Consider the following 14436-nt stretch of genomic DNA (forward strand, 5'->3'; position numbering starts at 1 on the left):
CCACTTAACTGAGGCCTGCTGACAACCAGGACAAGCTAACTTCCTTTGTGCCTGTTCTAAATGGCAGAGCAGGTCAGAAGTAGTGAATCAATACAGTGCGGAGCTGGAGAAACACAGCAGATCAGACAGCATCAGAGGAGCAGGAGAGTCAATGTTTCAGGCCTAGATCCTTCAACACGACAGGGGAGAGGGTAGGGAGCTCAGAAATAAATAGAGGGAAGAGGCGTGGGACTGTGAAAAGGTAGGAGGGACGGCGATAGGTAGATGCAGGTAGGGGTAGTGAGGATTGGTCGATGGCAAGGATGGGGTGAATAGGTGGGGTCAAAGATGGACAAGTTGTGTCAGGTCAAAGAGACAGGGATGAGAGGGAGAAATGGAAATAGGGTGAGGTCAGGTGTGGGGAGATTTTGAAACTGGTGAATTCTATGTTTAGGCCATCAGGCTGTAGATTCCTGAGGTGGAATATGAGGTGTTGTTCCTCCAGTTTGTGTGTGGAGTCATTGTGGCACTGAAATAGACCCAGGATGGACATGTCACCAAGGAAGTGGGAGGGGGACTTAAAATAGTTAGCAACCAGAAGGTTTTGCTGATTATAGCAATATGTTGATTGAAATCGCCCTCAACCACATGTCCTGCATTTCCCACACTCCTGCCCTCAAGCCACCTCCCTGCAACAAAAATAAAGATACAGTCCCTCTGGTCCTCACATACCACCCCACCAACCTCCGCATCAAGCACATCATCCTCCACCATTTCTGCTACCTACAATCTGACCCCACGACCAAAGAGAAATTTCCCTCCCCGTCCCCATTTGCGTTTTGTAGGAACTGTTCACTTTGTGACACCCTTGTCCGCTCCACACTCCCTCCTAACACTACCACTGCTGGCACCTTTCCCCGCAAATGCAGGAGGTGCTACACCTGCCCCTACCCCTCCCCCCTCACTCCCATCCCAGGCCCCAAGACAAACTTTCTTTATCTGTCAGGAGTTCACCTATACATCCTCCAACCTGGCCTACTGTATCCATTGCTCCAATGTGACCTTCTCTACATCGGTGAGACCAAATGTAGACTTGGTGACAGATTTGTGGGGTACCTGCACTCCATTTGCTGTAATCAACAACACCTTCTGATTGCTAACCACTCTAACTCTCACTCCCACTTCCTTAGTGACATGTACATCCCGGACCTTCTCCAATGCTGCAATGACACCATACACAAACTGGAGGACCAATACCTCATATTTCGCCTCGGGAGCCTATAGCCTGTTGGCCCAAATATAGAATTCACCAGTTTCAAAATCTCCCAATGCCTGGTTTCATCCCATGTCCAACTCTCCCTCTCATTCCTGCGTCCTTCAACTGACACTACCTGTCCTTCATCTTCCCCATCTATGCACTCCACTCTTCCCGCTGACCAGTCCCCGCTATCCATACCTGCAATCACTTATTGCCACCCCTCCTACCTTCCCATAATCCCACCCCTCTTCCCTCTATTTATTTCCCAGCTCCCTCCCTCTCTCCTGTTCCTGTAAGGGTCTAGGCCCGAAACTTCTACTCTCCTGTTCCACTGATGCTGCCCGACCTGCTGTGCTCCTCCAGCTCCACACTGTGTTGACTCTGACTCCAGCATCTGCAGTTCTTGCTATCTCTGAAGTAGTGAGCCTGGTATCTCTAGCTGAGGGGTCAAAGCACTAAAGAGCATCCAGGTTGGCTCAGAGTTAGTACACATGATGACAATAAGCAAAGAACCTGCTAGTGCAGCCAGGTCCAGCCCATCAGCTGAGTGCATAACCCTGAGCAAACAGTGTCCTTGGTGCAGCATTGCAATGAAGGTGCTGTTTTGCCTCAAGATGCAGCATTGGAGTTCAGAAACCTCTTACAAATAGATCAGAGATATGAAGGTTCTTAGAGGTTGGCACATATCTGCTGCTAATATCTGTGAATTTGGGGTGCCCATGGAGCATGCACTGAGATGTTTGCTGCCTGGTGTCCAACATGGAAGTCAGCTAGAGCAAGCTGTAAGCTGAATTCACCACAAAACCATTCACCTTGGTTTCCATGAGTTTCTTTGACATCTAGCTTATGTGGCGAGTTTCATAGGAACATTAATGAAGTTAGTTGAGCCATCAAGAAGGCATTTAATTTGCTATTATCCCCCTGAACTGGTATCTCGCCACTGCCTAACAAGAAACTCACCACCTTGTTTGTGAAAAGTATGATATGAAGCAAGATTCTCCCCATGTCAACATTAACTTCATCAGACTTCTCATCCAATTCTGCCACAAATCTTGCCAGAACCCATCTCTCTCAGGAACCTAAAAGTTTCCACTCTTCATGCCTTTTTTTTAACAGAATTAGTGTTTGAGTCCATGGGCAAAATGAAATGCTTAGCAAAATGCTGGCACAGACATGTTGCACTCAATGATGTAAATCATTAATTCCCATTTCCACTGCTTCATGTATGCAGGCAGTTCTGATGTAAGTGAAAGCGAAAGCTACAATTAAGTCATCATACTGTGCACATCCGTAGCAATTTAAATCCCCATATTCCTGTGAAAATGATCTCAACTACTGGGGAGGAATGGGGAATTGCATATTTGCCTTGAAATGAATGCTTCTTATGTAAAAGACCCTCAGAGGTAGTTTAAAAATGAACTGAGTGATTTGGCCTCTCATTTTCTTCCTCACTTTAGAAGTATGTTCACTTTTCTGCTTAAAATGTGTAGTCGGAGGATAAATCTTGCATTCTGTCACTCTGAATGGTGCATGAGTTCACTGATGAGTGTACTGCATCAATGTTCCACTATTAAAGATTTCAGAACAGATTTGTCTATAGCACACAATGCGTGGGTGGTGGGCATAGCAACCACGTTGCCTGTATGATGGTACCAGTGAAAGGGCCGAGCCACATTCAAAGGCACACCTCATTTAATTTGATAAACAAGCTGTCAGCACAGAATGTTTTAAAAAGCCTCTTGCCAATTAGAAAGGGGATGAGAAAATACGATGTTCAGCTTTGGATTCAAGCATGAGTGGACTGGATGATTAGAATTTGAAGCTGCTGGAGGAACATAGAAATCAGGGCTCCAAGTTTATTTTGGGCTTTTCAGACCAGAAAGCTGCTTAACACTTAATTCTCCAAAGTGAACATACCTTCTACCCTGTGAGCCACCATAACTCTCTCTACAAACAGTGCGGGACTCCACAAGAAATATTTTACAAAGTCTGCTGGCTGGTTTGTACAGGAACCCTGGTCACTTACTTTGATGCCCACCAAAGTTGAGGTTCAGAGTAAACACTATATTTTCATATTTTATCAATCCCCTTCACTCAGCACAAATGGGGTGGTAGTAGATGTCAATAAACTTCCTTCCCAGCTTAATTTCAAAACATGAAATGTTGAAATTAATAAAGTCATTTTGTGATGTTTTGCACTTGCTGAGGCAGTTGCATGGGTTAGGGAGAATGCCTGCCCAATTTGAAATGAAATGCCACTTCTGCCTGTAAATCCAGAGTGAGGACTCCGATGTTGGTGGGTCCAGCGCGGGCAGTGGAGTGATGGCACAGGTGTCATTGGTCAGCTGGCTCAGGATGGAACAAAGATAGACTTTCTTTCAGCTTTAACTTTTCAGTCTTAAAATATTCAAATTGCGGCAGATTGTGGTGACAGTTAAGCTCTTCACTGTATTTTACTATGTTATTCATTGTAAATAATAGTGATAATAAATCGTCTTTCATTCTTTCATTCATTCAAACACCAATAGTCGCATGGGCAAGTGAGGACATGTGCAGCGTTGTGTGCAGGTTATGCCTGATACCTGGCATACAGCAATGAATAATCTTGGCTCTTGTTTCCCCACTGGTTTACGAGACACTGTTTCATGCGAAGTAACAAACACAACTTTCAATAGATGGTCCATCTTCCAAAGATTAGTGCTGCCAGTACTATTTCATGAATGACTAATATTTTCATGTTGATTTCTCTCTTGAACTGGTCAATGTTTTACTCAGTGGCTGTATAATAACATGAAATTTTAAAATTAATGATTGGCACAATATAGCAGGTATTGAACAGTTGAAGCAAACTTTTCTCACTCAGAAAATTCCTCTTTTGAAAACTAGTGTTGAACTTGTATCCAGCACCCTGTCAGGCAATTCCAAATCTTGAACCCTTACTGAAGATGTCTGTTCACTCACAGCGACATCAACAGTAATATCCAGCCTCTTGTAACTGTGCCATTTTCTCCCAATTTTCAATAAGTAATGATGTAAGGTAAGGCTAGAAGAGATCATATCCCAACCTTCCCATATCCCTCCCATATCCTAGTCAGAAGTGGTTACTTGCAAAGTTAAAATCACACATGGAGCTACATATTTTCACAAGTGTTCCAAAATCACGAGCAAAAATCCCTGGAAGCTATTGATTACAGGGCAAGAGAACACTGAATTATGACTGAATAGTTTAAGTCTCACTTGGTAACAGGTCATATAACCAATAAATAGGCTAAGCATTTGTCTTGCCAACTGCAAATCAGGTAGAGAATGTAAACATTTGCACATACTAATTATGAAAGAGAATACATATTGTTTAAGTTTGAATGCAAAATCACTTTACACCACAAGAACAAAAATCACAAAAGTAGTCCCAATTAAGCTTTATCACTGGGTGTTTAATTTCAAATAGAATATAACAAAGGACTACAGAGCTCCAGAAGAACTCGATCCTATCCTTACTTTGCAGGAGAAGTAGTGGTACCTTTACTATAAGGAAACCAACTTAACAAAGTTAACAAAGAATTTCATCAAAGGCCATATAAGTGTGCTGAAAAAAAGCATTTTTTGCATCAAAATGTTCAAACAAATCCAGGCAAATATACATATGTACACTTTGCAATATGCAATATAAATATATAACTTGTTTACTAAATGTTTTAAAACACAATAAATATCTAAAATAATTAGGCACCAAATTAACGGTACTGATCAGTTTGATAATACAAGTCAGTTTTGACTCTTCAAAATAGGACTTTACCTCTTCAAATTAATAATTGAAAACACTTTACACAAAATATATAGCCAGTTTTAAAATTACAACTCCCTCTAGCTATCTGTAGCTCATGCTTGCCACTTACATGTGGTCACACAGCAGAGAAGCAAATAATTCCCATTTTAGATACAACTGTTAAAGGGTAGTTGTAGTAACCAGTATGTTGAGGGATAAATTCTTCTCAAATGGGAGTATATCTGTTTTTCAACAGAGTTAACAAACTAGCTAAAATAAATTGTAGCAATTCATGGGTCTAATACATGCAAGCTTTATAAGTATTTTGCTAGATTATCAGTAACGGAGTGCAATAGGAATTCATGGGGAGAGATTGACGATTTGGTCACTCCCCAGTATGAAATTGCAAAGTGGGTATTAGCTGAGGAATATGATATCTACAGTCTAGAACTTAGTCTCATTGCAATAAGCATTCAAGAAAGTGTTGTTAAGAATGAGGATACTCCCATAGCACTGATGGTAAATGATCTCAGAGAAGGATGTCTGAGACGTTATTAAGAATCAGTGCAGGGAGAGCAGGGGTGAAGAGAAATATGAAACCAGGGAGCTCAGTCTGGTGTAGGGACAGTGGTGTAGGATCACAGCTGTTAGTGCCTGGAATTGATAGTATTGATGATTCAGTGAGGAAGTGGAATTGTGGGGGAGGTCTTTTTTCTAAATGTAAGTTGTTTTTTCCAGGTAAACAGTCAAGCAATTTCATGTACATTCTTTTTGTTACGGGGGTGCAGCCCATGCAGATTTAGCCGATTCAAATCAAACAAATCTGGGAAAGGTGACTTCAAACTTGAACCGTGTGCACATTCAAATGAAATGCCTTTTTGTTTTAATTTGCAAGATGAGATGAGGAGGAATTTCTCCAGCCAGTGAGTGTTGAATCTGTGGAACTCACTACCACAGAGGGCTGTGGAGGCTATGTCGTCAAGTGTATTTAAAGATAGAGATAGATAAGTTTTTCATTAGTAAAGGGATCAAGAGTTATGGGGAGAAGGTAGGAAAATGGGTTTGAGGAACATATCAGCCATGATTGAATGGTGCAGTAGATTCTGTGCGTCAAACGAACTAATTCTGCTCCGGTATGTTATGGTCTTATGCGAGCATCACTTGTAAGGCCAACATTTATTACCCATTTTGGATTGTTCTTGAGAAGACGATGGAGAGCTGTGCTTTTGAACAATATAATCCATGTGGTGTTGGTACAGCGCACAATGGCTTTGGGGAGAGACGACACCTTTTATTTGTCACCTTAGCCCGTAATGGCAGGCAAACAACTTCTGACTAGAAATGTGTGCATGCTTGCTGCCCATGACGTTGGGTTTTAGCAGTCCGAATAGCATTCAGAAATCAGGGCTACGCGAAGTACCTCTTGGATTTACGTGTCAGGGAACTGGGGCATTTATGCTGTAGCCACAATGCTCACTGGTGACCCCTATAGGCAAAAATAAGAAATTACCCCTTCCCAGACAAAAGAATGTTCCTCAAAATGTTTTTTTTTTGAAAAAAAATTTGAAAATATGGTTTGATAAACTACTAAATAATTTAAGATAAAAATCAGTTTGTATATTGATTCTGTGTTGAAATGCATTTTAAATATTTGTCGTGACTTACATAAAAGTTCAAGAATAAAAAAAATCTCAAATTTGCTAATCTCAGTGACATAGTAAGAAAAAATGCTCTGATCTAAGAAGCAAGTTGATGTTCTTCAAGGAAAGCAACTGTCTTTTTCTAAACGAGAACACTGAATATGATCTGTCAGATGCAGAAAAGTATAATGTTCAGCTTTGCTCATAGCTACTTGTAGGCAACAATGTTTCAGACAATATCATTAATATGGAAAAATATAGTCTATCTACAGGATATACATGATGCATGTGCCACATCAGTACTGTGCGTGCTTTTTGAGTGGCAATGATGCTCAATGTAGCAATAGAAACAAAGACAGGCAAAGCTTGCTCAGAAGCTACAAGTCTGATTCAGGCATGTCAGCCATTAAGTATCCAATGCCATAGCGGCCGTTTGGAGCTGTGTCTGCTTCAGGAGTGGGGGATCCATTTTGCTTTCGGTAGATGCTGTTTCCAACCATTGGCGAGTGCATCTCACTTGGGGTCTTGCTTTGTAGAAGACTGGCGTCATCTTCCTCCAGGTTGGAATTTTCCTTCAGCATCCGTCCTTTCTTGTATGAGACTGAGGCCAAAGAGTTGGAGCCATCATCCATTATGTTAAAATAACGGATGATGAAGACGACTGGGACAGGGAGTATGGCGACTAACACAAGGCCAATACAGACAGCCAAGCCCCACGTTGGGTAACTCAGAAATTTGTCAGCGCCCTAGGAAAAGAGACAGAAGAATTCCATAACAGACTTCCTTGAATAATTTGTAACTTGCTTCTAAAATGGGTTCAGTACTTCTTGAAGTTTGTTTCAAATTTGCACTAATTTTTACAAGAATTGAAACTGGCCTCTGTCAGAACCCAAGCCAGTATGCAGGAAATAAGCAGGCCCTTTTACTTCAATAGAAAATGCTTTGAAGCAGGCTGCCAATTTGTTTCACATTCCTGTGATAAATTAATACTGCCCCTCCAAAATTGTGTATTTTACAATGACACTTCTTAGCATCTCTAACACTGAGATTGACTCCTTAATTCAAGCTGCCTTGGTGCAACCCAAGTTGCAATAATTGATAATCAAATGAGATGCATAAAATTATTCCTTAACAGATCTGAAGATTTTAATATAAGTAATTAGGTACCTTAAAAAAAAATCTGACATTCAAAGTTTGTAAGGGCTCAGTCCGAAAGCATCCAACTACCATGGATGACCCATGGTGTTACATTTAATTCCAAGATCAGCTTCTAATCTCAGCTCAGCCATCATTACTTCCACCTCTGTAACATTTCCCAACTTCATTCATTTCTTGCAAAAATCCTCAGCTGTTCTTTTACAATTCTAGGGGCACTTCCCTGGAAGTGATGACGAAGGTGGTGAGAAGGACAAACATTGGGCAGGTTGGCCCTGGAGGGATATTTACCCTTTTCTTGCCTCAGTAATTGAGCTGGGAGAGAAGATCCTTTGGGATCGCTTTCTTAGGTATAAGCATTCGAAACTTGGGCGTTTGTAAAATTTTCCTTTAACTTTGACAATTTCTGTTTTGTTTTGAAATAGTACTAACTTATGCTACTTACCAATGTATCTTTCCACAATGCTACTCAAGTAGTTGGATGAAATTAATTGAACACTGATTTTTAGTCAAGGGAATGAGAGGCAATGGATTGTGAGGGAGAATTTTAGGGTGACAATGTGCTTGGCCCCCTGCTTTAACTCCTAAGCCATTAGTTTGCCCTCTCATTCCTGATTGTCTGATGGACAGCATGTTGTCATGCAGAGTTAGACATTTTCAGGAGTCCAGCTGATGCTGGGGACCCCATAGAAATAATTTCCAATAGGATAAAGGGGTAAGGAAGGAATTGACAAAGTTCGGCATTGGGAAAGACAGAACAGGGTACCAAGGTACCCTTATGAGGTCAACAGTAGTATTCCTGCTCCGCTTGACCAACAAGGAACCTGCAAAAAGCCAAAAGTAAGAACTCGCCTATGTGTTGTGGTCTTTTGCTAACTTTTGTCAGCAACAACAACCCTTGGTCAGCCAACAATTAATTTTTAGAAATTATTTCCTGTACTATTAATATTAATGGCAGGGCCAGCATTGATTACCCATCCCTGGTTCTCTAGGCCATTTCATATGGCACTTAAGAGTCAACAACATTATTGTGCCCTGGAGTCACATGTAAACCAGACCAATTAAGGATGACAGATTTCCTTCCTAAAGGGACAACAGTAAACCAGATTAGGTTGCACAACAGTTTGCAATGATTTTCATTAGACCAGTTTTTGATTCTGGGTATTTGTTCCATTGCATTCAAGACTAACATTACGGGATTCAAACCCATGTCTTCAGAACATTAAACTGACAGTCTGAATTAATAATCCGATGATGTCTCCGTTACACGACCATCTCCCCCAGTCACACTGATACATGTAGACTAGTAACATCACCACAATGTGAATTAACCAATTCTGCAGCCCGTCTCCGTGCCAGGTGATCTTCCCACGTGTGACTTCAAGCAAGTTGGTATTGCGGGTACAACTTGGGAACGCATTGTAAAAACAATGGATACTTAATACTCAGCCTCAAGGTTCCCACTTAAGTACCAATTTAGAACTCAAATTCTGAACATAAATAGACGTTTTCTGGTTTAGATCTCCAACTCATCTGTCAGTTCTCTTCTCTAAGAGGTGGCAATTTAACCATGACAATTCAGTGATTATAGTCAATGATGGTCCATGGCTGAGCATATAAATCCAATATCAACATTAGCCTGATAATTTTCCCTGCTGCACTGATAGATTCTTAAGTTATGGAGCAGAGAAGGCTAAATAATAGTTCTGATTGGGAATTAAATTTATTGTCAATGCATCCTACTGTCAACAATTCAATGTTATAACCCCCAACTAACACACATATATATGCACAAACTCATGGAATTACAAAGCAACAAGACTATTAATGTACACAATACTCACCAATTCACTTATCCAGGCCTGGTAGCCTGGTGGACTCAAACACATCTGAACAATGCTAGCCACAAGCAAAGCAATCAAAATAAGTGGAGAAATGTATTTCCAAGTGTAATAGTAATATTGGAAAGGAGTGAATCCAAGCATATCCTTCAAGTCCTCCATGAACCTAATAAAATTCAACATAAAATCAAATGTACTTCTTGTACAATTACTTTTATCAGTCTATAAAACAGAAAGTTCCTGAAGGAACAGCCTCATATTGTGTTAGCTTTGTTGTGGCATATACAACTGTGACACATTTCTCTTTAGGGTGAGGTTGGCAGCATTGTAATGTACTGATGGAGAAATACATTGGCCCTTCATAGAGGTCCTAGCAAATCTGAGGGTAGAACTTCCAATCCTGGAGGCACAAAGGCAACATAGTCAGACAGGATGATGCCAGACCAGAATAGTGCCATCTACCAACTAAACAGGGATTAAATTCTGGGTTGAAAGGCTAAGTTTGGGTCTTCCTGCCCTTTTGACAGCTGAAGCATTAAGTACTCAATTAATGATCACTACATGACCCATTTTCACTAAGGTTGCACTTATTTCAGCACCACGCAAGACAATTAACAACTAGCCCATCCAAATGGCAAATCAGTGAAGGTGGATGAAATAATTTCACAATATGCCATCACCAAGTCACCCTTTATTTACATGCGGAGAGTCCTTGACTCACATCCAGCTCCCTCAGAGCTAGTTCTCAGAGCGAACAGAACCTCTGACTCTCCTATTTATATCTGTCAGCCAGGACTCCCTAATTGGTCAGATTAACAGCCCCAATCAGAAAGCACATACTCTATGAGGGCGACCCGATTGTGACCTCATTACAATCACTACATCCTCCCCCTCTGAGTCTGAGACATAGGCCGGTTCTTTTTTCTCATAGCTCCTCCTGGGGCACTGTAGCACCCCGTCAACTTTGTCCAATTCTGCCTCTGATATGGGTGGCGTGTAATGTACAGGAGCTTGCCTCTTGTGCCCAGACTGTGTCAGAAGAAATTCATCCTCCTCTTCAAGCAGCAAAGGCATTGAGGCAGTGACATCTGTGGTGTCCATCTCAGATTCCAAGGTGTCTTCAACGCTTGATGGAGAGGAGAGCCCACAGGTTCTGCAGCAGTCAGAAATGCAGTTGAGGAGCTGGGAATGTTGTGCACCCACACTGTTTGCAAGTTTGTAGCTTTCATATGGTCTATGTGCTTGCTCAAGGCTATCACACTTACTCAAAATTTACACATCACTAGGCCTTACCTTGCATTGACTGTGCCTCTTACCTATGCAGGGCCATCTCCGTGGTTTCTACACCAAACTTTGTCTACTGGAATAAACTGTCTCTTACTTAGTGGAGTCTTATGTTTGGCATTGGTGTTCTCGATGCTGTTTCACCCTTCCTCCAGGTCCAGGAAGATCAAATGTAACCTGGTACGGAGTCTTCTCCCCAATAACAACTCCTGTGGCGCTATCTCTGTAGTTGCATGAGTGGTAGTCCTATAATCAAACAGGAACTACGCTGGTCTGGTATCAATTGAAGCTGTTGGCTGTTTCTTTAAGCCTGCCTTCAAAGTTTGTACTTATTCTTTTTGCCAGACCATTGGTTAATGGACGGTATCACGCTGTCCTCATGTGTTGAATATTATTTGGCTTTTGGAGATATTCAAATTCCCTGTTAGTAAACAATTGCCCATTATCTGTGACCAAAACTTACAGGAGTCTGTGTTTTTCAAAAGACAGGCGTGGTTTTTTTATCGTCATCCATGTGTTTGCCAAATGAATTCTATGCACATCCAGCCACTTTGAGTGGGTGTCCACAATGACTAAGAACACTGCACCCATGAAAGGTCCTGCACAGTTAATGTGTAACCAGCTCCAGGGTTTACCCAGCCACTCCCATGAATGTGGGAGAGCTGCTGCTGGTAATTTTTGTCCTTGCTGGCACTCTGGGCATTGCCCCATCAACGCGGCCATGTCTGCATCCTATCCTGGCCACCAGGCATAACTTCTCACCAACATCTTCAATTTGGAAACCCCTGATGACCCCGGTGGAGTTCAGCCAGTATCTTGCAATGATCTTTGCTCAGGACAATCACTCTTGTCCATAATAATGTGCCGTCCTCTACAGTGATCTGCTCTCTCTGGGTCGAAGAAGATTCCAATTCTGGTTGTGTTAGCCCTTTGCTTTCCTCATCATCACCAGCTGTTTCATTTTTGCCAGGACCAGATCTTTCTGCATCCAAAGTCTGATACTGTCAGCTGTGACTGTAAGTGTGTCCAGAAAATTTGAAACCATCACAGACTCTTCCAGGAGTGGTATCACCAGTAGTGTATCTGCCAGTGAGAGTTGGCTCAATGAATCTGCATTCGCTACTTGGCCTCCCAGACAGTGTTCCAATTTGTAATTATACACACTCAGTATTACAGCCCACCACTAAATTCAGTCTGAATCTTTCGGCAGCACAGGCTTGTTCTCTTTAAGTACTTCTAGCAGGGGTTTGTGGTCCATTATTATTACAAATTCACATCTGTAAAGGTACTGGTGGAACTTCTTGACTCCAATTATGATCACCAGGCCTTCCTTCTCTATCTGGACGTATTTACGCTCTGTATTAACCAAAGTCCTGGATGCATTTGTAATTGGGCATTCTTCTCCAATGGGCCATCTTTGAGCTAATGCTACCCTGATGCCATACGGACATGCACTGCATGTCAATACCAGATCTTGCTTGGGATGAATAGTGTGCCAACACTTTAGAAGATGTTTCTTTACTTCCCTGAAAGCTATTGCTTGGCTATACTAACATTTCCAAGTCTGATCTTTTATCAGAGTTGATGCAAATGTGCCAAGATGGAAGCCAGGTTATGTTTGAACTTTTCATAATATTTCACCAGCCCAAGGAAAGACCTAAGTTCTGGTACAGACATGTGAGCCGGTGCACCTTTGATCATCCTCACTTTCTCTTTTAATGGACGTAATCCAGTCACATCAACTCTATAGCCCAAGTGAGTCACTTGAAGTGCCTGGAACACACATTTTTCCCTTTGAGGCGTACGCTCGTCTGGGAGAAATGTCTAACAACCATGACCAAGTTTTCTAAGTGCTCCTTATTCGCCCTCCCTGATATGAGCACATCATCTAGATAAATGCTGACCTGGGGCAGACCTTGTAAAATGTTCTCCATCGTACGCTGCAGAATTGCACAGGCTGATGATGCTGCCCTCTAAAGCTACCTGCCTGGAGAAAGTTATGGCAGGCCTTGTTGTGAAGAGTTAGCTTGGGTGTCTCGCCCCATATTCAGCGAGTGAGACATATGCTAGGAGTGGAATTTTCTGTCCTGAGTGGGTTAACCAAGAGAGTTCACACTTGGCTCTTAGTAACAAGCTAAACAGTGAAACTGTCAGTGGTGTTGATATTTGCATAAAGTGGAGAACTATGGGTGAACTATAACGCATCAGTGAACAGCTTTGTTTAGGTCAGTCCAATGAGGTGTCTTTGAACCTGAATTCAGAATGGCCAAGCATAAATATTTATCGTCACTCAGATGATCTCCAATTTCTCCTTTAAAAATCAATTTACTGTGACTGATTCTCATTTGTGTCACTAGATGGAGTAGTACAAAGTTAAAAGCTCACAAAAAGTAACTGCTGCCTGTTACAATGGAACAAAAGCCTTGCACAATAAGACTGGAATACAACTTCAGTGAAAAATATAACTAGCAGAACCAATATTTTTCAGTCACTTCTTGTTACACAGTTTTTAGTAAATTTTGATGTACCACAGGACTGTTGGTACGTACTTATCTGTGCCATAAACCCAAGCGATAACGATATTTTCCAGGATAACCACAATTAGTAGGGGCAGCGTGGCTGAGTAATCATCAAACATGGTTACAAAGTAGTTTCCAGAGTGCTGCACAAACAGGAGGCCTATACTGAAAGCCACGAGACAACAGCCAACTGGAGTAAAGGAAAATATATATTACAGACCTGACAGATGGCCAAAGTACATTGCAAATCACCTACAAATAAGCTGACTGTAATCCTGTAATTGCTAGCACAGTAAGCATGAAAAGGAAGCAGAATTTTAAAATCCTAGGACTTTTCCACAGTGTGATACCACGAGTAATGTTCATTGAATAAAGGCACCAGTGTTCCCTGTCCAAAGCCTTTCATGGGTCCACATTGAAACTAAAATTTATACATTGTCCACTGTGAGAGTTTCAGTATTTATTTCCTTCACGTACAAAGTCAGAGACAGAGAACTTCCTTGTTAGCCGATTTTGAATTTGAAGAATTGCCCTGAAGTCAAAGCTAAACAATGAAATGCTGAATCTTTAATATAATTCCCAGGCAAGATTCAGCCACTGAGGAAAAATTAATGCTGAGTAAGCAAACTTACTGTTAGCTCAGTTGTGTCTCTTAACAATTTTTCTTTTTAATAACAACAGGGGGGAGAAAACATTTAGATTTACCATAATTTCTCAAGCTGTCAGCAGCAAACTGCAAACAACATGTGTAGCTGAGTGAGGGAATTGTGTTTGAGAGTTTCCATCACTGATGGATCGTGGTGAAGCTGAGTTCCAGTATCTGAAAGCAGTGAGGCATGGACCATACAGAAATCAGAAGACGCAGTATGAAGCATATAACGCTGTCTGCAAACTGTTTTAAATGTTTTGAACTTTAAACTATCGGACATTGGTAATAAAATCAAAGGGTCCAGAGAGAGTAAACAATATGAAACATTTCCCCCTTAGTAGTGGG

The 14436-nt window shown here is 41.5% G+C and overlaps 1 protein-coding gene across 2 annotated transcripts in view; it reads right to left on the minus strand.

The window, feature by feature from the left end:
* Positions 1-4650: 4650 nt before the first annotated feature.
* The window catches only part of slc6a15 (solute carrier family 6 member 15), a 47745-nt gene continuing 37959 nt past the window's right edge, over positions 4651-14436 (minus strand). For both annotated transcript variants that reach the window (XM_048548671.1, XM_048548672.1), the window contains exons 10-12: positions 13473-13632; positions 9643-9805; positions 4651-7389 (exon numbers count right to left, since the gene is read on the minus strand). In XM_048548671.1, coding sequence (XP_048404628.1) covers positions 7021-7389; positions 9643-9805; positions 13473-13632 — 692 coding nt within the window. In that variant the 3' untranslated portion in view covers positions 4651-7020. The remainder of the gene's footprint in view (positions 7390-9642; positions 9806-13472; positions 13633-14436) is intronic.

The sequence above is a fragment of the Stegostoma tigrinum genome, chromosome 18, assembly GCF_030684315.1.
Source record: "Stegostoma tigrinum isolate sSteTig4 chromosome 18, sSteTig4.hap1, whole genome shotgun sequence".
In the NCBI taxonomy this organism is placed as follows: domain Eukaryota; kingdom Metazoa; phylum Chordata; class Chondrichthyes; order Orectolobiformes; family Stegostomatidae; genus Stegostoma; species Stegostoma tigrinum.